At 45.6% G+C, this 25372-nt stretch overlaps 2 protein-coding genes across 2 annotated transcripts in view; one reads left to right on the top strand and one right to left on the bottom strand.

Annotated features, from left to right (window-relative positions):
• The window catches only part of TASP1 (taspase 1), a 490143-nt gene that overhangs the window by 2671 nt on the left and 462100 nt on the right, over positions 1-25372 (bottom strand). The window lies entirely within an intron of this gene.
• ISM1 (isthmin 1) overlaps positions 1-25372 on the top strand; it is an 82171-nt gene that overhangs the window by 45908 nt on the left and 10891 nt on the right. The window contains exons 2-3 of the mRNA XM_077115161.1: positions 7850-8080; positions 17224-17488. Of these exons, the coding sequence (XP_076971276.1) occupies positions 7850-8080; positions 17224-17488 (496 nt within the window). The remainder of the gene's footprint in view (positions 1-7849; positions 8081-17223; positions 17489-25372) is intronic.

Below are 25372 nucleotides of genomic sequence, written 5' to 3'. Positions count from 1 at the left end.
TCGCCAGTATGCTAATAATTTGGTACCTCTTCAATCTCACGCTTATTAAATATTTGCTTCAAGTTTGTTTTAGAGGGAGGTTGAACTCTACATCAGAGAGGAGCAAAGCCTGAAGCTCCCCTGGTGGCCACCCTTGGCCAGTCCTTTGCGGCCTTGAGCAATTTAGCTCTGGCCTCAAATTTGAATACCCCATTCAGCAGACTAAGTTCCTACTCTGAACTTAATCCTTAGAAGGGTTAAGAGACATGTCCTAGTGTTCTTTCTAGGCAAGTTCACCATTGCCCCTGAGAAAGGTTCTGATAGATCCAATCTCTCCATCTCCTTCACTTTGCAGAGATGTTTTAGGTGGGTGAAGTTTGCCTTGGCTAACTTGACTTTCCCCTGTTGTACTCGACTTCCTACACATTTTCTTAGACTAGAAAGAATTCTTGTTTCATTTCTGTTCAGCCTTCAGCCTAACAGCACAAAAAGGAAATGAGTCCTGGATAGTTACCACTCGGTTTTCTTTGCTAGCAATGGAGAAAACACAACTTAAAAAATAATCCATACGTTTTCAAGATGGAAGGAGTTTATAGAAGTATTCAAGGTGGACCAGTGGGATGTTGACTTCCATTTTTTCAGCCCGTCCCAGCAGCCTGGAGTTAAGAAAGGAGAGCAGAGCAGCCCCATCCTCCTTGGAGCAGCTTTCTGCCCGAGTGCAACGAGTTGACAGTTCCTCATTTCTTTTGAAGCATTGCTGGAGATCATAAGTGAGGTCACTCCCAAGCCCTAAAGTAAACATCCTATGCTATCTTCTGCCACCATAATGAGAGATTCCTCGGTTATTACTCAGCCTTTCAACAGAAGGCTCTGTTCCCAGCCAGGGCTGCAATGCCCCCGCATTCTTGAAACATGATGTGCCCGTGTTGGTAGCTCCCGGGCTTGTTTTCAGGGTCTCACAGCGAAGGCTCAAGCTAATTTCTGGGCAGTTCCTTTCTGCCAGGAATGGTTCCTAAAGGTACACTGTGTTTTTGTGCTGTCAGTAAGACAGGACTGTGGGTGTCCACTGCGAGCCTGATGCCTGGAGGCAGGCGGCCCTAGTCATGCACAGGCCCAGCAGAGCAGAAGGCGGCCAGCCTTGCCATCATTAGTCACCTGCCAGGGTGTCTCCCTCGTGGGTCCTGCTAATCCTAACAGCTCATTGATCCAGCCTCATCGCCCGCTCCTACCACCCTTATGTTGCGGCCTCTGTGCCATTTTCTTGAGGAGTGAGTGTGTCCTCCTTGAGAAAGCAGAGTTGGCAGTCTGAAACTTCTTTTGTTCATCCTCTTGGTCTTTCTCTTCCTGGGAGCACTTGCTTCTCAATCATGTGTAAAGATAATCCGAGTGCCCTTTTATTGTTTTATCTCCCCAAACCGGGGGGAAAAAGGAAGATTTTACTCTTCCTTTTGAAATACCACCTTGAACTTTATTTTTAGATGTGTACCGGGCAAAATCGATGCCCACCGCGGATAAAGCCCTGAGTGTGTTTGTCACGGGGAATGCGAAGAAAACGGGGTGTTTTCACGTGGAAGGAGCTCAGCCATGTGCCTGTGTGCAGTACGGCTTCCTTTAATCTGAGGAAAGGAAACAAGCATTGTCGATAATAATATGCAGATGTCCAGCCCCAAATGAGGACATATTGCTAATTAGCTATATTGTTAGTGAGTTTTAAGAGAATGGCTGCAGTGACCTTAATTATAAGCTGTTGTTTGTTGTTGAAAGTGTATGGGACCCAAAACATTGCTAATAATATCTTCTTTAATATCTTCAATAGAAGATTCCTGGATTTTTTTTGCCTTTAAAATCCCACATAAAAGCCACATTAAGGGTAATGAGGCCTGTAGCCTGAGCCTAATTAAAACAAAATATAACTGGCCCATGGCCGTCATTATCATCAGCTCGAACTTATTGGGTGCCCCTTGAGCTTGTGGAACTGGGGGGCAGGGGAAGTGGAGTTTGGAGATTGCAGATACAGCCTGTTCTTTGCCTTCCAGAAATCTGCCGGCCAGTCTGCCCCCAAGAAGTCTGCCTGGTTGTGTTAATCTGGGAGTAGTTGTGAAAGATAAAAAAAATGAACTAAAACGACCCTGGTCATCCACAATTTGTTACTATTTTGTGCCTCTTCTGGAGGCACTGGAAGTGGTCAGATCAGCCCTGCGTTTCACACAGTGGCCTTCAGCCTTCGCTGGTGTTTGCAGAATAGGGCAATGACTGCAGACTGGAGTGACAGCATTCAGCACGTTTTTTTTTTTTCTGCAGGTAGACCAGTCGCAGGCCCGTTGCCACACCTGTTCCCACCTAATTTGCCCTGTGGCTTGGTTTACCTGAGAGCCTTATTCCCTCTGCCTTGTATTCATCAGTGCCAAATGACCGCAGCTGGATCAGTGAACCACTTTAACCCTTTATGTGCTGTAGTGAGTCACCTTAACCAGAACGACAGTCCAAACAAGCAGCTCTAGCTGGCAGTGGCTAGAGGCAGTGGTTGGACTATTGAGTCAGGAAAAAGGACCCAAACCATAAAGCATCTGGGCTTGGTGTCTTAGAAATTGTACCCAGCCTATAGATGAGGGATCTTCGCTTCTAAATGGATCTGGACAAAGCTTTCCCAGGGCCAGCCAAGTCCAAGGGTATTCAGAGTCAGCTGGTGAGAGGGAGGGAGGAAAGAAGAGATCCCAGCAGCATAGAGCTTCAGCAGGCCTGCAGATGACACTGAGATTGCCAGCGGGGAAGTGGTGGCCCAGTGGAAAAGTCCAAAGCACTGTGATAGAAAGTGCACAAACCAAACGCTGCTGTGTCAAGACCTCTGGGTTCTAAGCCTGGAGTTGATATTACTTAACTCAGTTACATCTTTTACTAAAACAACAGAGTGGCCCAGATGGAAACATCCATTCAATTGAAGCTCTGAAACCTTTTGATTCTAAAAACCAGGCAGTTTCTACCATGCCTCAGGGAATTTGCACTTGCCGCTTCCTTTGCCAGGATTGCAGTTTTCCCTGACCTGCCTGCCTTCCCCACCCTGTTGTCTTCACCTGCTTAACTTCTACTTGTCTGTTCCATCTCAGCACAAACATAACTTCCTCAGGAAAACCTTTCTTTCCCTTTAGTACCAGTTTTCAAAGTAAGGAGTTTTATAAGAATTACCCCAAATGGTGCCAATATAGTTTGTTTTGGATTTCCCTGTTTTTTGAATATTGTGGTAAACTTGTGGATTTTCATAGATTCAATGTCTGTCAGTTGACTACAGCCTTTTCCCCCCATTTTCATGCTCAAATTGTCTAATCCTTGAATAGTGGGGCCCATCAGGTTGGGTCCTCTGTCCTTTAAAGAGGACCCTGTTGATCATTGAAAGCTTCCTTGCTTTCTAGCAAGCAGAGTATCCCAAACTCACCTCTGTCTTCCTGGCCCAAGCTCTGGAATCAGCCATTTACCCAAGGAACCAAAGGAAATTTAGTGATCTTCTTTTAGGACAAATGAAAGGAACTACTACACCACACAGTCAGTAATAGATTTGAGGTATGCAATGTATAGATGCTGACACATTGAAAATAATATGTAAATGTATGAAGGATATAGATTTAGAATAGAAAATTAAGAAAAGTTAGCAGCAGAGCAGAGAACAGCCTTAGCTCTTCTGCCATAGTGAAGGTCAACCATTATGTTTCATTAAATGCCCCGTAGGTGACTCTATCAGTTGGAGATTGCGTTCAACAACAAAGAACAGAAAACCCAACATAGAGTCACTTAGCCAACCAGGGATTTTAGTTTTCTCTCCTAAAAGAAGTCCAGAGGTTGTCATTCCAGGACTGGTATAATGGCTGTACAATGCCATCAGGGACCCACGGGCCCTCCATCTTTCCATTCAGCCATCCTGTTGGTGTGTACTTCATCTGCCTGCCTGCCAGCTGCCTCATTTCACTTTAAATACTGAACCTGTACTCAAAGTAGGAAAAAGTGGAAGAAAAGATGGCAAAAGGCAAAACCGAATCTGCCTCCTTCTCCACAGTTCTATCCAGCACCTTTAACTATTGGGCAAAACTGGGCCACATGATCACCCCCAGCTGCTCAGTATTGAAAGAAATATAGTTTTGATCAGACACGTCACCACTTGAAACAAATGCTAGATGAGAAAAAGAAGGGAGTGACTGTTGATAGGCAGCTGCAAAATCTGCCACATACAAAATACAAGACTGTCTGAGCATGGCATTTTTATTATTAATCCTACCTTAGATAAGAATAAATTGTAAATTAATGGAGGGACATGAGCTATGCACAAAGATGGAGCATCAATCTTCCGTTCTTCTCCTTCACTTTTTATTGATCGTCAAAGCTCTAAAATCAAGTCTCAAGAGGGAGCATTGCTATTTTTTTTGTGACAGCCTTGCCAATGTTAACTCACAGATCGAAGATCAACCCAAAGATAGATAGTGGATAAAGAAACATTTTTCCCATACTAAGCAGTTCCCCTCATGTCACATTAATCTAGTCTTAAGGAAAACTACAACCCCTTGGAAAGAGTGGTGATGTTTCTCTCCTTATATTTCCAGACTTCCCTAAGTTATCACCTTCAGAGAAGCATGTTTGTTTTCTAAACAAAAAAAAAAAACCAAACTATTAAAATCCTCATTTTGAGATCCATTCTTCCCGAGCATTTTTACTCTGCTAGAATAATTGAAGTGGGAGCCTCAATGAGCGAGGGTAGTGATAAGTAGAGTGGACATGCATCAACCAGCACCACCAACAGGGCCTCCGCCAGGAAGATGTATCCCTTTGAGAAAGAATGGAGTGAGAAGAAAAGACTTCCTCCTACATTATTAGCAGATCCTGCCTGTTGTCCACTACTTGAGATTTAAAATCTGTATCACCAAAATGACGGCTACTCTAGGTTTCAGATGGAATAAATAAGAATTTCATTTTTTTATGGGTCATTCATGGACTCTTTTCCCCATCCACAGCGCTTCTAGTTTCTGAACAGTTTGGGGGCATACCCATGATTTCCAGTTAAATATGTTTTGGTAGAGGTGCAAGAATAATTCACATGTTCAGGGATTGTGATCAGCATTTCTTTATTACCTCCCATCCTCCAAATGCTTTACCAACACTGAGCCTGGGGTAGGCAGGAGGGGGGATTTGGAGAAATGCCACAAGTATGTACATAACTCAGGCCAAAACATACATGAGCCCCAGCAGTCTGCATATTCCCAGCGGATGTGCTTGTGGTCTGACCTGCCAGCCAGTTGCCCTAACTCCACACTTCTCTTATCACATGTAGACATAGCCCACAGTATCTTGAGGATCCTGCTGGGAAGGTCTGGGGCTGTTCTTACTACTTGCTCTGTCTTAAACGTGGAAAATCACTGAGCCACAGAGAATTTAAGTGGTGTGTTTGGTCAGTGACTGGGCCAGGATCACCATATGATGGTATATCTCCTAACAGGAAAAATTCAGGAGGCAGTTCAAGAAACCAATAAGATTCAGTCCTCTTCTACCCAACCATCTAAGCAAAATACCAAATAGCAAAACTACACTTTAAACCCCTTCTTTTTTTTTCCGCATGGGCAGGCACCGGGAATTGAACCCGGGTCTCAAGTATGGCAGGCAAGAACTCTGCCTGCTGAGCCACTGTTGCCCACCCCTAACCCCTTCTTTTAAAGTGTAAGTTTAGTAGTAGAAAGAGTGAGTCACCACAGGGAAAGGGAAAGAGCCTTGGCTTTAAGTTCCATTTTAACTCAATTAAGCGGTAGGTCTCAGTTGCCACAATGAAGTTAAGGCTTGATTTGCAAGGTGTCCCTAAAGCAACTGGGAAGCAAACCCTGGGCCCCTTCTGAGACCTTTATTCCCAAATCCTGTGCAAGAAACTCTCCATGAGAATCCAGCTCCTCCCAGCTCTGCTGTGGAGTTGTTGGTTGGGAATCCAGTGCAAAAGGAAGAGAAGTCGGGGAGCAACTGTGTTCAGTATCTCCCCTTGAGCTGTGATAGAGGTGTTATTTATCTTATGCATCTACCTTCCCCTCTTTCTCTCCCTCTCTCTCTTTCTCTCTGCTGGATTCAATCTCACAGTACTACATTTGGCTTCCATTGTCTTGAGAAATGCTTGAGTGTCAGGGCAACTCCCTCTCGGAGGATGTGCCAGGAGACAAAACCATGGCACAGAGGTGGCTGGAAAGGTGAACAAAGACTCTGCCCCCAGCCACATCTCCTGCACAAAAAGGAAGGGCAAGCAAAGACATGACGGAGGGCAGCTCACTCTGCTCTTTGTAACTGCACGTTTTAAGAGGAGGCAAACACAGTCTCCATCCAAGGGGCTCTGGCCTCTTCGAACCCTCACCAAGGTGGTCTCTGCACCAGTGGGTTTATTCCTCTCCTACTTAAAGAGATATATCAAAATCTGTTGCTCTAAGGACCCCTCCATTTAGCTCTCTAATAAGATACTTATCTGCTGTGTTCCTGGGGCTGTTCTTGACCTTGGTCTTGAGAGTCAGGAGTGTTTTGACACTGGACAGAACCCTTTGGCTGGGTCAGAGGCAGTGTACTGGGGGGCAGAGAGTGCGTGTGGAGACACTGTCCTGGAATATACTCTCCAAAACCTCAAAACACACCCAAGAATAACAAGAACATTAACCACTGACCCAAATGCTTGTGAAATTCTATCTCCAAGGCTCCCTCCACTAGTAAACATGAAAATGCTCTCCCTGAAGGAATGAAGAAAAGCCTCTGATGAGAGGTCCAGGGAGAATGAAAGCAGGTTTGGGGAAAAAAGTCTAGCAACTTCTACACTCTTCAGTCACTAGAAAAATTTCCCCAGCAAGGACCAGAGACATTTTCACCAGCTGAAAAGAATAGCAGACTTGCAGGCTTCTTTGCAGAGTAAAGATGTTACATTTCAGAATATCTTTCTGCTGCTTTCTCTTTCACCTAGCTCAATCTTTTCTTTTTCTCATTACATGCTGTTCTTCCCTCATTCACTCCATACCAGCCTCACTGGCTTTCTTTCTGTTCCTCAAATGAGTCAATTTCATCCCATCTCAGGGTTGCATTAATTGCTGTTCCCACTGCTAGAATGTCCTTTCTCCAATCATTGCATGGTGCTTCCTTCTCTTGTTCAGGTCCCACCTCAAGTGCCCCCTTCTCAGAAGGGTTCTCCCTGGCCACCCAGCTAATGTTGCCCCCAGCCACTCTCAATCACCTTCTTGTCCTTTTCTTCTTAGTAGTCACTACTCTCTGATCTGATCATACTTATTTATCTACATATTTATTGTTTGCCCCCTGCAACTAGATGTACATTTCAAAAGAATAGGTCCAAGTCTGTCTTGTTTGTGACTAAATTCCCTGTATCTTATATGTGATTGGCATTGGATGGATGGATGGACGGATGGATGATATAAGGATGGATGGATATAATCAGTGATTTAACTGCGTATTGTATCCAAGACTGGTCAGATCTTTTGCTCCGTGACCCACACCAAAGAAACAAATCCTGGATATTAGTGCTACAACTAAAGCTGCAGTGGTTAATTGAATGAAGCTGTAAGAAAGAAACTATGATTTGATTCTCTAAAATTGCACTTTTGTTTTGATGTGCTTTGATGGTTAATAAACAGCCCTCATCTCACTGACCGACAGGAAATTCCCAAGTAGTTGGCTGGGGTAAGCGTCCCAATGATATGGATTTTTAAAGATGGAAAAACTAGACCATGGGTACCAAAATGAGTTAGGGATACTATCATGGCTCAATTCCAGCCACTGGAATGTTTTTCCCCCAACTGTGGTGGATTGTTGAGTTGCATTTTTTAAATCCTATGTCTCCTAATTATTTGTTTGTTTGTTTTAGAATAACCTCAATGTCGAAAGTGATTCCACATCAGACACCAGCTTTCCTGTCTCCAAAGAAGAGCAACGGAACCATCAGGCTGCACACAGACCCTTCCCCAGACAGCAATTCCAGCAGGAGGCTGAGCACCCTTCATTGCAAAGAGATGGCCCCAGATCCTTTCTCCTTGATCTTCCAAACTTTCCAGATCTTTCCAAAGCAGATATTAATGGGCAGAATCCAAATATCCAGGTAATGCTTAGCAACTGGAAGGTAGGAGAAAATGATCTGATTCCAAGGCAACCTGTGCTTATCTCACTTTTCTTCCTAACCCCTTAATAAATCCTGTTTCTGATTATGTTATCTCTAATAAACACAGTGCTGCCTTTAATCTCACCTAACACCCTTGAGTGTAAAATGCACCATCATTTTATGAACCACACACACAAAAAGAAAACACTGCTAATTAAATTGTGACAGGCTGTTGATTATAATACACATCCTGACTTCAGAGACATCAAAATGACACACACAAAAAAATAGTATGATCTGAAATTGATGAAATATGGCAGCAAGAGGGAAATGACCAATCTAACATGTGAGTAGACTAAACAAATCATAGCACGATTTTAGAAGTACTCAGGAATATCCACCCTCTCTCTCAAATACCTCTCCAACTTGCTTTGGACACCAGAAATTCCTTCAGTAGGTGGCAAAGTTTCAGTTGCTCTAAAGAGTAAATGCTCATTAGAAAGAATTATGATCGGCGTTGAGACAGTGGCAGAATTCTCACCTGCCATGCTGGAGATGCGGGTTCGATTCCCGATTCCTGCCCAATAGGAAAAAAAAAAATTATGATCATAAAAAGGAAGTGAGAATGGGAGTTCCTGAGGAGAGATGATTACGTACCCCTGAGATAGGATGGGGATGAAGCAGAGGGAAATAGGAGGTTAGGGAAAAGGGCCCCTAGGATTAAAAATAATAACACTCATCTACACTGAAAAAGCACATTATACTTCACAAAGCAACTGCTGACCTGCTTTGACCTTTTCAACACCCTCCTGAAAGAAATGGAGCATGTGTAACTTTTCCAACATTATAAATAACTACAAGGGGCACTCAGGAAGTTACAATTTGATTTGCTCAAGGTCACATGGCTGGTGAATAGTAGATAAGGGGATCAAATCCAGGCTCCTGGGCTCCCAGGAATACTCACCCCACTAATCTGTCTTCAGGACAGTAGCCTAGTTTTGATTTTGCATGTACCTGCCTCTCTCTTTCCCCAAATGGTCCCCATGATGGTTGAGCAAGTCTGGTCCCTACTCAGTCCTGTCCTCATTTGTCATCTTCATTACATTTTAGGTGTATTTTCCATTCTTTTCATTTGTGTAGGAGCTGCTACACAAATGGCACCACATGCCAATTAACTTACATGGCAGAAAGACCTTGAAATTGACCTAAGTAATTGATCCTCAATTAAGTTAACTGTTTCTCTCTCTCAAGACCAGTGGCCTCTGCATGACAATATTTTAAATCAGGTTTCTCTGTTCAGAGTTGTTTTGCTCATAGCTCCAGTGTCATGGTAGCTGACAGATGTCCCTACTGCACATAAGACACTGTAAGGCCCTTTTCCTCCAGTGCCTCCCAGGGCAAGTGAGGGAAGGGTGCAGGTGTGAGGATCCTGGCCGTCACGTGGGACAGGGACAGGCGCGTCATGGAAACACAGTAGGTAGATCTCAGCAGATGGAAAGAGACAGGGCAAAGTGGTGTCAGTGAAGCAGAAGTGAAACAGGTTTAGGAGGTTGTTCTGACAGTCCAGACACAGAAATCCCTTCATGCTCCATTTACTATTTCTCATGCGTCCTGTGTTGTTCTAATTGATTAATTGGAAAAATAAGCCTTTGGCTCCAGTGCCCTTTTTCCAGGAACTGACCATGTGGCTTCTGATAAAGAACAGAGGACCCACTGGGGCAAACGTCGATGGGCAAGAAAGCTGCGAGTATCCTCCAAACTGCTGCTTGACCTTCTACCTATATCCACAGGAAGTCATTTTTTTTCATCGTGGAAAGGTTGCATGGTTCTAGAACCAACCAGCCCTCATGCCAAGGGTGCTTAGGCCCTGACCAAAACAATTTTTATGCTCACTAGAGGCAAGGAAATGCCACTGTGAGACTTAATGCTGAGAACTGAGCCATCAGTGTAATTGATTTAACAATGACCAATTTTTAAATTTCAAACAAATGCCCAGATGCAGGGGAATGGAGGGCTGTAGGGAGAGATCCCCTCACAGAAACATTACTGAAAGCATGGTGCTACACCTAAGAACAGAGCAGCATTTCTCAGGATCCCCTTTCTCCCTCCCAGACAAAACAATCAGCTTGGAAACCCCCGTACCCAACCCTGATCCCATTTGTGCCTGTTCTTAAGTATTACCTAAATGTTAGGGAAGAACAGCAGTGCAAAAGCAGTTGGTATCCACGGGACTGGAGAACCCAGATTTCTTATCCAAAAATAGAAAAGGGCAACCATGAAGAGCTGACCCTGCTACCAGCTGCATCATGGATTTGTGCATGAGCTCAGCAGAGCAGCCAAGATTGCAATTCATTTTTCATCATAATAAGCTGTTTGTTTAGCCAAATGGGAAGTAAAGAATGCTTTGGACAGTTCCGCCTGGCTTCCTGAGGGGAGAGGGGGCTGTTGGAGTCTCTGGGTGTGGACAGAACACAGAGTGAGATGAAGGGGCAGAGGATAAATGTGGGATGAGGCATGAAAAGGCCATACTAGGCTGCAGATGCGCCCAGCAGGAGATTCTCTCTGGCAAAGCCTCTTGGATTTTGATAGAATTCAGCTTCCCCATGGGCTGTCAAACAGGTGTCGCTGCAGATATGAAGCAAGAAGAAATAATTTGTCCTACTTTCCTCTGACACTCCAAGCCACAAGCTTATGGAGATGTAGAACAGGTGAACAGTGGCAGTGCTTTGTTCCCACGTTGTCTTACTCCTGACCCAGCATGGAAAAAAGTTTACCTCCAGGTGGTCCTTCCCAAAGGGATGCTTTTAGGGACAGGGTCACTCCTATGAGGTCCCCTTATTTTTCTTGAATTATCCCTTGGACAGCAAAGAGCATCACAACTCCCAAGAAAACAGGTTTCTCTGCAGTTCCAAATATCAGAGGTATTGGCAGAATGGACTGGAAACTAATGCAGCTACCACCCAGCTATGGTTAAAGTCAGTACGCCCTAAAGACTGTGGCAGGACTGCCCTTTGCCCCCTGCTCCGTCAAGTCACCCTCTTTCCGCTGCATACAATCCCTGCGTCCGTCCACTTTCCACGGGCGGTACATGGGGTGGTGGATGCTTTATTGATCTGATGACCTGCTGGCCCTAGAGTAAAGAAAATCGAGCTGCCTTTCTGGCCTTCTGCTTCCAGGAGACCACAAAAGGTTAGTGTTGTCTCCCAAAAAGATATTTAAGGAAAGAAAGAAGCAGCTGCTGCCCCTGTTTCTGCATATAAGTGTGCATGCCTGTGTGCCCACACACACACACAGACACACTGCACTCGCACACACAGACACACTTTCACACCCAGACACACACACACACACACAGGGGCAGTCGCTGCAGCGGGCTCATGCACCATTGCACTTTAGTAAATCAGTTCCCTGGTGGTCCTTGAAAAGATGAGGTGCTTTCTAAAAGAGGGTGACTGGTTCCGTGCTGGCAGCCCTCGCCCCTTCTGTACGGCAGTGCTCTTTTGTTGAAATCCACTGATTTGACACAGGGCGGCTAAGTGAAGCAGGCAGCCCCTCTGGCCCCCGCAGGCCCCTCAAAGCGTTTTCCCTCGCTGGGCAGCAGAGTGGAGACAGGTGAAGGGGCACACCAGTGGCTCGCCTTCCGTTGCCAACTGCGCTGGCCTCGCTTCTCCCCTCCCCTGGCAGTCTGCCCCTAGTTATCACCGCAGCAGCGGGGGCTGGGAGCTGACTGGGAATGTGATACGCTCTCCCTCACCATCACGCCCCCTCCCCGCCCCAGCCCCTCCAGGCTCTGGGAATGTTTCCCACGCTCCAGGGCGTGGCCCGCCCGCCCTCCCCCGAAGCCACCCACACCTCTCCAAGGGACATTTTAAGCCTGTGCAAAGGGGCCACATCCCTCTTTGGCCTCTTGACTTGTAAGGAGGGAAATCCTAAAAAAAGGGCCACATCTGCTTCTGGAGAGCTTTTTATTTTACCCCCCTGAATCCAGTGCCTCTCTAAGTTAATTAGACTCCATCTTAAAGCCGACTTCAGGCTGTGGCAGTGAGTGGGGAAAAAACAAACAGTGCACAAAATAGAAAGAAAGAGCCTTAAATTCCAGAGCCACTTCTCCATATTAAATCTAAAACAACATAATAAAAAAAAAGATCATTTGGGAAAAACACAAATTCCCTAGGAGAAATTAGACTTGAACTCCAGCGTCATTGGCTGGGTCTTTTGGTCTGCAGCTGATGGTCAGATAGCAAAGACAAAAATCTCTTAAATAAACTCATTATTAGACTTACTGCATGGAATCATTAGTACAGTAGCTATTCACAATCGAACCTTCTCTTTTCTGGATCGGGCTGAGATTAGTATTCATTTCAACCAATATACTTACTTCTTTCTGCTTTGAAGAGGCCTTAACAGCAGTTATCTAAAGGCCTTTTTCTTTCCCTTGCACAGACTTATTTGCATGGCTGTAGGTCTCTTAAGTGCCACAAGATAGAATCAGATGAGTTGGCCAGGGCTATAAATGCTGTCTGTGCTTTAACTTCAGATTCCCAGCTCCCTCCTTTTTCTCTAAAATACTTTCGGAACAACAGGTGTTGCTTGGTAGTTGCTGAGAAACTTCTGTGCCCAGGACACGGCCCCACACGCCACAGGGTCTATCCCGTACGACTCCGATTTAGATGCGTCCTCGTCAGAAGCGTGAGTGACAGGGTCAGACTAAGCTGCATATGGGATTGGGCATCACCATATAGTGGACCAGTCTTGGCCTCTGTGTCCTCCCACAGGTTACTCACCCTCTCTGTGCCTCAGTTTCCTTGTCTGTAAAAGAGGAGTGATAACGTACCTCTTGGGAGTCAGAGAGACCCACGTAGAGTGCGTAATACGGGGAAAAAGACGTGGTAAGCGTCCCCACGTTGGCAGAGGCCGGTTGGTGGTGACCGTGGGTATAGAGACGGTAGAGAAGCTTGTATGAAATCATCGGCCCTCAGGAGACCTAGTTTGAAGTCTCAGCTCAGCACCTTCCTTGCTGTACCCCTTGGGAACCTGAATTCTCCAAGCCAGTTTCTGTGCCTTGAAAAATTAGGCCTAACTCGTATGGAAAGAGCAGTGATGCTTGGAAGGGCAGCTGCAGGTCCTAGAGCCATGGACCCAGTGGGCGGTGGGTGCCACAGTTGCTTCCACAGTGTTGAGGGATCTGAGAGGAGGGGGTTTCGGAGAGGATGGATCCGTTTCCTGGTCTTTCTGTGGCGATGGACAAGGAAGGAGGGGAACATAATCTGCAGCCAGAACCTTCCCCAGAGACCGTCTTCCTGTCCCCGGACGGACGCTGTGTGCTCCCAAGGAAATCACTTCACCTCTCAGGACTCGCGTTTCTCTCTGGGAAATAGGGACCAGTGCCCGCCTACTCTACCATTCACAGGGACATGCTGGCGTCTTCAAAAGGACGCAGCTTTTATATCTTCAGTGTCATTAGTTTACCATCAGTTACATTGAAGATTGTCTTAGTTTTCCTATCGGAAGTGGTTCTCAGGACAAGAACAAAGAGTTTTAATGTCTGGTAAATATTTTAATGATCAAGAGAAGGAAAGAAGCTCGTGAAATTGCCAAGGATGTTATTCTCAGTTTCTGCTTCCGACAGAATTCTCCCAATTGGTACCTATTTTGGATTCTGTTTCTTGGATGTGGGGAGATTCTGCTAGAAGATGGACTTGGGGCTTTTGGAAAAGTTTCCTTTTACTATCTTTATTTGTGGTGTTGAAAAGTCCAGAAGAAACAAATATATGAAGACACTTGAATTATGTGCATTCAGGATGGGAAAGGAAAGCAAGGTCTACAGTCTTTATCAGCTTGGAAACCTGCTGAGCTCACAACCACAGCTTCAGCTCATCACGTCAATTATTGTTCCAGACATCCTTATAAAAGGATTTTTTTTTACCCTAACGAACATAAATATAGATTGAGAGTGATAGGAAATAGAACACTAATTCCTGCCATTTCAGAGGTCATTGATTCTGTTCATTAAGTCTTTTTAATTAGATGCCTATGAAATTTCAGGGTCAGGATTAGATTGCTTCGTTTGATGTCAGTATGAGGTTTCTACATTGTTAACTCCAGGGAAGGGTGGATCCTAAGGTTTCTACTTATTTTGCTTTTTGTTGGTATTTGTTTTTTTGTTTTAACTTAGAGAAGTTGAAATTGTGGGTTAACAGAACAATCGTGCATAACATACAGGATTCCCAAATACCACCCTAGTATGAACTCTTGTATTTGTGCTGTACAGCTGAGGAAAGCACAGTTTTGTATTTGCACTTCTGACTATGGTCCATGGTTTAACTTAGGGTTCACTGTTTGTATTGTGCAGTTCCATGGATCTTTAGAATTTGTTTTATTCCAGGAGCATATCTACAACCTAAAATTTCCTCCTTTTAACCATACTCAAATATATAATTCAGTGCTGTCAATTATGCTTATAGATGCTGTGCTTCCATCACGCCACCCATTACCAAAACTTTTCCATTGTCCCAAATAGAAACTCTGTACATGTTAAGCCTTAACTCCCTTTTTTAAATTCAGTTGGGGCAGTGGCTAGAAATTAAAGGGAAAAAAGAAAACTCTAAGCTGTTGAGATTTAGTCATTGATAGAGGTTTTGGAGAAAATTTGTATTTTGCTACTCATTGTCTGGCCAGGGCAACAGATCTATTTTGTTTGGATCTGAGCAGTAGTTTGAAGAGGGGAAAAAAAAATCATATTGACGGTAATAGCTTGCAACATGAAATTATTTTTATTCTTGGCTTGGAGAAATTGCAGGGCACGTTTTGTTTAGGCAATCCCTTTGACTCCAGTCTGAATACAAATGGAATACCGAAACTGCTGGGCATGTTCCCCCTTATCTCCTAACCAGAGACTGATTTCATTACCATAATTGCAGGCCTGCCAGGCTCTTGGCAGCCTCTCCCCTCCAAGATCCTTAATAGCCTTGCAGAGGATTATTGCAGCTCAGTTGTTCTGTCTGCAGGCGGAGGGGAAGCGTCCTGTCTCCAAACTCTCAGCACTACCCAGTCACTGTCCTGCCCGCCAATCCCATGTTTGTCCTCTCAACATTGCATGTGGATCCCCACCCTCCCGTCACCATCTCTCTCCAACCACCGTCGGTTCCAGCAAACAACAGCAATAAAAGATGTGGGGTGCGCTGTTTTCCTTTTCCTCCGTTTTTTCCTTTGCAGGGGAATCACTAAAAAGCTCCATAGTGATTTATACACAAGGGATACTTACAAGTCTGCACCAATGATGGTAGCGTGGGATAAAGCCACCGGCTTCATTTCAGGCCTGCCATGCCAGAGAGGGAAGGTGCATGGGGCCTGCTGCGGCCTGAGTCTAACTCTGGCATTGCATCCTTGACTTTGTCTGGACCACGCCAGAGGGCAGTTCAAACCCACCATCGGATGGGTAACTTGTTTTGAATATCAAAGTGAGCCGGATGGAAACCTCCCCATCCCTAACACAAAAGGAAGGGGCTGTTTTTCTCAGGGATGGGCACGCCCCAGTGCAGCTTGGCAGAGCATCTCGGCAACTGTCTCAGATGTTAGGTTCGGGCAAAACTGGAACTGCATCTGCCCAGTACATCTTGCACTGATTACTTGGAGTGCATGTGTCTGATTCATTTACGCATAACTCATCCAGGAGGTGTTGCAAGAACAGTGTGATAGCCAAAGGAACCCGGAGAGTCTTTCATTATGTTTTTTAAAGAAGTTTCTCTGAGTTGAGTGTCTCTTGTAGCCAAGTAGCTGCCTTCTGCCAGCCTTGTGACAAACTGCAAAATGAGGCTCCGTAAATCCGAGAGCAAGTTCTAGCCATGGTCGGGGCCTGTCTGCTGTGACCCTGCAGTCCCATTAAGGAGTGTGTCCCCCCTGGCTCTGGCCTGGGCTGTGGGATGAATGAAAATCACAGCTAGGAGGGCCTGGATTTTGAGAACCCTGAGCTTGCAGGCCTCCACACCCTGTGGCATCCAGTTCCAACACCAGTACCTGTGGCTTCTTTGCTCCTTTGGTTTCCCGAGGGAACGGTGCCTCTGTCAATTATCTTTTTGAGAGACAGTGGCAGAGTTGATGAGAGCAACCTGGGTCTGCCACTTACTAATTCTGTGACCTTGGGTAGGATATTATCTCCCCAATGTACCAGTTTTCTCTATCTTTAAAGCGCTATTTGTTGCTGTCTAACAACAACCCCAAAGCATAATAGTGTGAAGCAATAACCATTCAGTTGCCCCTGATTCTTGAGCCGGGAGTTTGAGCAGGTCTCAGCTGGGAGGGCTCGTCTCCTATCCATGTGGTATCTGCCATGAATACCCGACTGGAGCTAGAGGACCCAGATGGTGCCATGCATGTGACCAAGGCCTGGAGCTGGCTCCTGGCTGAGACGCCTCGGTTTGCATCCATGGGGCCTCTCTTCCCACGTGGTCTCTCCTCACGCCGTGGTCTAGCCTGGGCTTCCTTTCATAGAGGTAGGAAAATAGAAGCTGTGAGGCCTCCTAAGTCTTGTCATTTGTGTCACTTCTGCCATGTTCTGTTGGGCACAGCAAGTCACGTCAGCCTCGATTCCATGGCGGGGGGAAGGAGGCTCTGCCACCTGATGGGAAGAGTGGCCACAAACACAGGGAAGGGAGGGATTGCTGGGGCCTTCTTGGCAGATAATCCACCATAGGGGCCAATAGGTAGATCCAGGCTTCCAAGACATTATGAGTATTAAATAAGTTAATATATGTAAAGCACTTAGAACACTGTTGGTACAGAATTAGTACTCAGTAAATGTTAGGCTTATTATTATCATTCTTGTCTCCTCAAGAACCTACACGGTACATGTTTAGTCCTTGAATTATAGACTCCCCCACAATTTAGTCTTCAGTAAACCAGACACCCTGGCAGTGAATTGTCTCCCCCCAGTGCAAGGGTGTACCCATCAGTTCTTTCTAGTCATGGAATTCATTTGGGCCATCCCAGGATGTTTTCCTCTCTGTATCACTGGGTACTCTCAGCCTTCCTTCATGAAGGAAGCAGCCGCCATTTCCCTCTGCCCTGTCAGGCGTTCTTCCATGGGCCATGCAGCCAGGGGCTGTCGACTCCTCCTTGACCCTGGAATGTTCTGGATTCTTCAGGTCACCATAGAGGTGGTCGACGGTCCTGACTCTGAAGCAGATAAAGATCAGCATCCAGAGAATAAGCCCAGCTGGTCGGTTCAGTCCCCCGACTGGCGGGCCTGGTGGCAGAGGTCCTTCTCCTTGGCGAGGGCCAACAGCGGGGACCAGGACTACAAGTACGACGGCACCGCAGATGACAGCAATTTCCTCAACCCCCCCAGGGGGTGGGACCGTCCAGCTCCAGGCCACCGGACTTTTGAAACCAAAGAGCAGCCAGAATATGGTGAGTTTACCATTCAGTAATTTAAAATTGATGGGGAGAATAAATGAAGAGGATGAGGCTAAGGGACATGGAGCCAAACAAAACCCATTTAACATTATGCAGCTTTTGGTCTTCTATGAAGCCTTCCTCATAAAGGCTTTTGTTCTGGAGAAGCCCCAAGGAGGCGCTGTTCTAGTTTGCTAGCTGCTGGAATGCAACACACCAGAGACAGATTGGCTTTTAATAAAAGGGGATTTATTTTGTTAGTTCTTCAGTGGAAAGGCAGCTAACTTTCCACTGAGGTTCTTTCTTACGTGGAAGGCATAGGGTGATCTCTGCTGGCCTTCTCTCTAGGCCCCTGGGTTCCAACAACTTTCCCCGGGGTGACTTCTTCCTGCATCTCCAAGGGCCTGGGCTGAGCTGCGAGTGCCGAGATGAGGAATGCCGAGCTGCTTAGGCTGTGCTACATTGCGTTCTCTCATTTAAGCACCAGCCAATTAAGTCAAACGTCACTCATTGCAGCAGACACGCCTCCTAGCTGACTGCAGATGTAATTGGCAACAGATGAGGTGCACGTACCATTGGCTCATGTCCGCAGCACAAAACTAGGTATGCTCACCTGGCCAAGTTGACAACTGAATCTAACTATCACAGGTACCAATGGCCACGTTTTTCTGGAAAGACTAGAATTTTAAAATCATACCAATTATCCTAGGAGATAATCTTTTGTTTTGTTTTGTTTTAGTTAGGAGTCTTTGGGGTTCTGCTTTTTTTTTTTCAAAAAAAAAAACCAAACAACTACCTTATTTTAGTTTTATTTCTAAAATGAAGATACAACCAAATTAGCTTGCTTGGATTTCTTACTGTAACAGTTCATATTGAAAGTCCATTTAGTAAAAGAGCTGTGTGCACCTGCTTCCTTTGACCAGGCAGCTGAGTTAGGTTTGATCTCGGTGGTGGACCAGCCCTCAGGACTCTTTACGAAGATGCATGTCTCAAGTTGTGAAAGTAAGGGCTTCCCTAATAAATGTCAGACCCCAAATTGGGACTTCTGATTTCCCATGTATTTATAGTAGGACAACTGAGGTGACGACTTCTAGATTTGGTGACCTATAATAATACAAGTTTATATCTCACTTGAGTTGAGGTGGAAGACAGGATAGGGAGAATACAGCTCCACTAAGTCATTCAGGGACCAAGGCTCCTTCCATCTTGGAGCATGTCCACCAGTTTGTAGGGTGAAAGCTATTGATGAAATGTCCAGCGTCCACTGGAAGCCAAGGAAAGAGAGGGAGCCTGGAGATGGCGCATATGCTCTTAACCCCCCACATGTCTTATTTACCTTCCTCACACATCACATCTGCTCAAATTCTATGGACAAGACCAGGTCACATGGCCCCGCCTAGATGCCAGGGAAGCTGGGAAATATCCAGGTTTTGCAAGCATCTGGTCAGCCTTTCTGGGGAATCATAAAGAATGTTTGACGTCTTGTAAATGTACACACACACCCCAATCATGTTCTCATGACCTCACCATCAGTGGACTTAGATGTCAACAGTATATAATGAGGATGATTTGTCTTGTACCATTTACACTCTCACCCCTTGCCCCATGGATTCAGCAGAAAGCTCAGTTGTATGTTGGGGAGTCATTTCTGCCCACTAATAGATGTTTCTAGGTGACTTCCAAAACAGCCAGACAGTATTTTCTCCAGCCATATCATTTGGTTGTTCAACCAACATTTATCGGGAGCATGTCTTGTGTAGGCCCTGTGCTCTGGGCTGGGAATCCAAAAATGGAGGGAGACACAGTTCTTCCCTAAGGAGGATCTCATCCATCTGTGGATGAAGAGGAGAAGAATATACTAATGGAGTAAAAGAATGCCATGAAATGCTAAGGCAGCAGGAAGAGAACTACCATACCTGTCCTAGCCAGGAGGCTCAGAAAACCTTGGCTTTCTCACAGGAAGTCCAGTATTTATTCATTTTTTCCAAGTAGAAGACTGCAAATAGGAGCCCATGCTTATATAGCATTTACCATGGGCCAGGTCCTCTACATAGCCTGTGACAGGTGCCCCATTTTACAGATAAGGAAATTGAGTCCTGGAGAAATTAAGCAACATGACCTGGAGAGTCAAGACCTGGGATTCATCCAATCTAGGTCCAGAATCCATCCTCTTAACTACTCTTCTATTCTGCCTCTCTGGACAAAATATTGCACAGCCCTAGGACAGTAAAGCACATCTAGAAATGAATGCTTAGATTGGTAGAGGAATGAGAGGAAAAGTTCAGTGCTGTTGGATAAAAAGAGAGACACAGTGGATGCCTTGATGCCAACTGGTGATTATACAGGGTCTGTGGCTCAGCCCATTTGCCTTGCGCACACAGAACAGTGTTTCTAAGAGTGGGGCTCAGACCCTCAATCAAACTCCCTTAGTTGCTTGTGATAAAAAAGAAGCCAATCCATGACCCCTAACCCTTCCCTATATTCCAACCACCAGCATCGGCATTACCTGAAAACATGATAAAAATGCACAATTTCAGGCCCCACGCCAGAACTACTGAATCAGATATTCTGAGGTGAGCCCCAGAAATCTCTGTTTGAACAAGCCCTGATGCATTGACAACTACCTTTCAAGATCCTTGGTTGCTCCTGAGGAGTTTTATTTAAATGGCTCTGTCCAGTTTTCCAGACCAATTAAATTAGGGTTGTTGGTGGGGCCCAAGCATCAGTGGTTTTTAAAACTCCCCATGTGATTCCAAGGGCAGCCAAGATTGAAATCTGCTCTCCATCTACTGAATTGGAATTTCTAGGAGTGAACCCCGAAATCTGTCTTTCATGTTCCCTTAGTCACGGTCACCAGCAGATTCTCATGCTCACTGAAGTTTGAGGACCACTCCTAGAGACAACGTTCCATGCTGAGGCTTTCACAGAGTACCCTCTGCCCAGTTCATGGACGTGAAGAACGACCCCTCCACTTTGATCTGAGGATAGAACTACCTACTACTGGGGCAGTTACTGTGGCTGCCTCCACCACCATCACCCCAAGCTTCCTAGAGCCAAAATACCCATAGAGCTCCCTGCTTCAGGATCTCACAACATCCCTGGGTCAGGAGAGAATGACCAGCCTCCATTAATTTGGAGTAACTCCTAGTAACTTCCCCATTATTAGATTAGAGATCAAAATCGCTGTCTGTTTTGGTTTGCTAAAGCTGCCCAAATGCAATAGACCAGAAATTTGGATTGGCTTTTACAATGGGGATTTATTAACTTAAAATTTACAGTTCTAAGGCCATGAAAATGTCCCAGTTAAGGCATCAACAGGATACCTGGACTCGGAAGACAGGCTGCTGGCACCCAGGGTTCCTCTGTCAGATAGCAAGGCATACGGCTGATGTCTGCTGGTCCTTCATTCCCGGGTCTCATTGCCTTCGCCTCCTAGTTCCAGTGGCCTGCACTCTGAGCCTCTATGGGTCATCTCTTAGCATCTCTGGGGCTTTTCTCTCTAAACTCTCTGAGCTTTTCCTATCTATTATCTTCCCATAAAGGACTTCAGTAAAAGGATTAAGACCCACCTTGAATGGGGTGGGTCACATCTCAATGGAAATAATCTAACCCAAAGGCCCCACCCACAATAGGTCTGCCCCCACAGGAATGGATTAAAAGAACATGGCCTTTTCTGGGGTACATAACAGCTTCAAACCAGCATACTATTTTAGAAAGAAAATCTTTATAAAGAGTCCCTTTAAAAATATCTATAGCAGTGCCTCTCAAGCTTTAATGCGCACACAGATAATCTGAGGATCTTGCTAACTTGCATCTCCTGAGTCCGTAGGTCTAGAGAGGGCCTGAGAGTCTGCATTTTGATGAGGCTCCTGGCAAAGCTGGCACACCTGGTCCTCAGACCACACTTTGAGTAGCGAGCCTCTAAGCTCCTTGTAGGTTTTCAGTTGCATTTGTAGAATGAGCAAGTGAGCATTGCATTTCAGAATAGCCCACTAGAGACATGTGATTTCCAGAATTCATACACCATCAGGTGAGCTGAGAATTCTCCCTTTTATTTCAACCAACAGGAAATAATTGAGAAATTTCTAAGTATTTACCCCAGTGCAGGTGCTGTAGAGGATCCAGGGAGAGAACAAACCAGCCCAGGAAAGCGAGGCTTGTGTTGTGGCAAAGCAGTACAGGTCTAAGTACAATCTAAGTGCTGGCTGCCCTGTCTGGTTCAGGCTAAAATTGCCACAGGAACTGGGCTTTTTGGAGGTTGAAGAGCTCAGGTTTTCGAAGGTTAGGATTTTTAATGGCAAGGATTTAAATGCTTGTGAATAAAGGACACTTCAAAAAATCCTAGGAGAAATAAATAGAATATCATGGCATCTTTAGAATAAATTATAAAATACATAACAAAAGAGTTAGACCTGATTTCTGATTATGGAAACACATAATGTGTTCCACATAATGGCCAGCTTAACTTTGGAATGTGTGTTTGAGATATGGCATTTTGAGTATCTTCTGTAGAGATACTTAAGGAACCCAGAGCAAAAGAGTCTAAATAAATATTTCTCCATTAGGTGGAAGTTACACCTTTTCCCAAATTGTTCAGAATAACATGCATACATCAAAGCAGGTTTGCACTGCTTATTGTAACTTGGGTTGAAATGTGGTTCTTTGAAATTCTCCAGCTAGTCATGGTCCTGTTTTAATAGAAGATCCCACAGAGAGACTTTCTGGAGTTTTTGTTTGTAATGTTGAACTGTGGCTACATAAGTGGGTGTCTGAAAAGCAGTAGACCAACTTGGGCCTGAATCAAAGCTGCAGGAATACCAGATAGATAGAGTGAAGGCAGGCAGACCTCAGAGCTAATCCCAGCTCTGCCAAGTTTGAGCTGTGTGACCTTAGGTAAGTACCTTACCCTCTCTGAGCCTCAGTTTCCTTATCCATATAAGAAGGCTGTTTCCACCTATGTTACAGGGTTACTGTAGGAATTAAATCAGTGGATTTATGCAGGGCAGCTGGATAAAGCAGGCCCTCAATAAATAGTAGCTGGTATCCTTCAGAATTAGTGGTGGAGGCTTGCCCAGTTGCCTCATCAGGACCCGAGCCTCTTCGGTCCCCCGACACTGTAACTTGGGCACAGAGCTCTAGTGTCCTGGAACTATATAATGCCTGCTTTAAAATGTGAAACGACATCCTTGCAACCTAGCTCTCAGCCCAGTGCACTGTGAATTGTTTTCTTCGCTCGCTGAGCTCTTTGATCTCTTAGATAGGGGCTGTCAGAGCACTAGATAAATGTTCCCAGGGACTGATTTTTACCGTTGTTATCTTTGCAATTACTACTAGTCACATCAAGTTTCTGCTCTGAGCACCACTCCCTGGTAGGCGAGTGAATGAGAGCATGTTTGCTTTTTATTATGGGAGAAAGTATTATTGCCCTAAAAGCTTTTGTCTAAGAGTCCGAAATTCCCTTTCTGTCCTTCGAACACGTTAAACAAATAGAAAGTCCCCAAGGGAAAGGCCTTTGCTGGAACATTCATCTGGGCCAGGCTGCCGTGGAGGCTGCAGGGCGGTGAGCTGACATACACACTTTTCCCAGGAGGTCATTTCATCACGTACCCCAGTAGAAATGAGTAGCCGCATAACTCTATAATAAACGTTCTGTGCCTGACTTTGAGAGGCTCCTATGAAAACTGTTTGAAAAAGAAATGCCTTTGTGAGCATTTAAAGAAAAGACATGAAGAAAGCTGCTTAATGGGATAATAAATCCTTAATGATTCCAGAACCTGGTACCCACAGAACAAGCTAATTGTAGGGAGGATTTTGTAGTTGTAGTAGATTTGTAGCAGTTAGCTCTTGCTGCTTAAGAAACCGCCCCTGCATTGAGTGACTTAGGACAGCATGGCTCTGTGGGTGGTCTGGACCATTCTTCTGGGCCAGGCTGGCTTGACTGAGGGTGGGAGCTCTAGGATGGCCTCGTTCCTAGTGATGGGCCACAGCTGGTATAGCTGGGACAGCTGGGACAGGTGGGAAGGCTGAGGACCCTGCTCCACATGCCTCTCCCCCTCCAGGAGGCTGGCCTGGCCTTTCTGCGTGAAGGTGGAAGTTCCCAACAGCAAGAGGGGCGAACCCGAATTCACAGGCATCTTTCAAGCCCCTGCCTGCACCGTGTTTGCTTTGGCCAAAGCAAGCCCCCTGGCCCAGTTGTGGGTTTGGTGCAAGAGGGATATAATCAAGGGGGGTGGATATGGAGAGGGAAATTAGGGAAGTCGTTTTTTTAAGCAATCTGCAACCACTATTAACATCTAATAATTTTAATTGCAAGGAACAAAAACAAGAAGTGACCTCATACAGAGATTCCAGCACAAGTCCCACAGTGATTTATAGTTTAATGCTAAAAGCTCAAAGTTCGGGGATGATATATGCCCAGATCAGCTCTCTACATCACAGAAACAGGGAAGACGGGCTGCAGGAGAGGTCTAGAAGGTTGAGGCCCCATGGCCCTTGCTGAGCCAAGGAGGACACTACTTGGTCTCATTGGATTGTTTCTTATGCTAGTTCCCACCTCACGGGCGATGTGAACTCTACTTATGGTGTCTGAAAACAATATAATATTAACTCATGACACTTCTTTGTCCCGTTTAACAAACTCTGGTGGTGGTGTTGTGTGCAGGCTGTGGTTGTGTGTGTGTGTGTGTGTGTGTGTGTGTGTGCAGGTGTAGCCTATGGTGCCTGGAAGCCCCCGCTGACAAGGGGGCCGTGTGCAATGGCTCGGGCTCCTTCTTGGGTGTTCTTGGGAAGACTGCCAGCTGGGCCCAGGACTGCAGAGGTCTCAGAGAGAACAGCCACAGCCCCAGCCTCACTAGGCTTTTGTGTCTCTGGTTCTAAGGGATGGTAAAGAGATGAAGGAGCTGGCCCAATTCCCTCACATAAGGCAATACAGTCTCAAACATCTGCTTGGCTGTGTGGTTGGAAAAGCGTTCCTTAGAAGAAAATCAGAGTTAAAAACAATTCTCCTGGGGGAGGGAGAAGAAGTGGATGGGGGCTTCTGGGGGCAGGTGAGCTATAAGACAAACTCTCCCCCTGGGCTAGGGAAGGGGACACAGCCCTCCTGGCTCTACTGAAGGGGCAGAGGAGGCCCCAGCGGCCCTGGGTTTGCCTGAGAAGTGTTACAGTGAATGCCATGTAAACAGCAGCCGGGGAGGCTGGCTCAGGGCCGAGGTTCAGGTGGAAACATGTGTGGGCTACATGCTTGCCATGCTTACGTAATAGCAGTCACCAGCCCTGTTATGAATGGAGAGTACCCCTTCCCTGCAAGGCACATGCCTACGTCTGTGTGCTTGACACCGGCAGAGGCCCCGAAGCTGTGATCAGGAGAAATTACCACGCAGGGAGGTGCATGCAGAAAGAATAATGCTTTCAAAATCAGGGGTTTGACGCCATAGCCGAAGCCTTCCTTTTTGTTGGCCTGATGACCTTGGAGAAGTCACTCAACCACTCTGGGACTTATTTTTAAGAAGAGAAAGTTAGTGCTGATAATGTACCACCCTCACTCACACCTCTCACCACCCCACCCCCCCCCACCCCCGGCCCCACTTTCCTTGGTTTACTTTTCCATCTTCCATACCACTCATTTTAACTTCTAACAAGTTATATAATTTACTCATTTCTTTTTGTTTGTGGATTTATTGTCTGTCTCTTCCCACTAAAATGTTAGTTCGACCAGGGCAAGGATCTTTGAAAGTTTTATTTAATGATATAGGCCACATAGAGAATTGTACCTGTCATATAATAGGGTGTCAGTAAATATTTTTGGGGTGGATGTTGAGTCATGATTTCAAAGAACCGTTTATGGCCTTACAACTATGTATCAGTTATTCACTGCTGCATAACAAACCACTCCTAACCTCA

This window comes from Tamandua tetradactyla, chromosome 1, assembly GCF_023851605.1.
Source record: "Tamandua tetradactyla isolate mTamTet1 chromosome 1, mTamTet1.pri, whole genome shotgun sequence".
Taxonomy (NCBI): Eukaryota; Metazoa; Chordata; class Mammalia; order Pilosa; family Myrmecophagidae; genus Tamandua; species Tamandua tetradactyla.
Note: the sequence above shows the minus strand (reverse complement) of the source record. Positions and strands in the feature narration are given on the sequence as shown.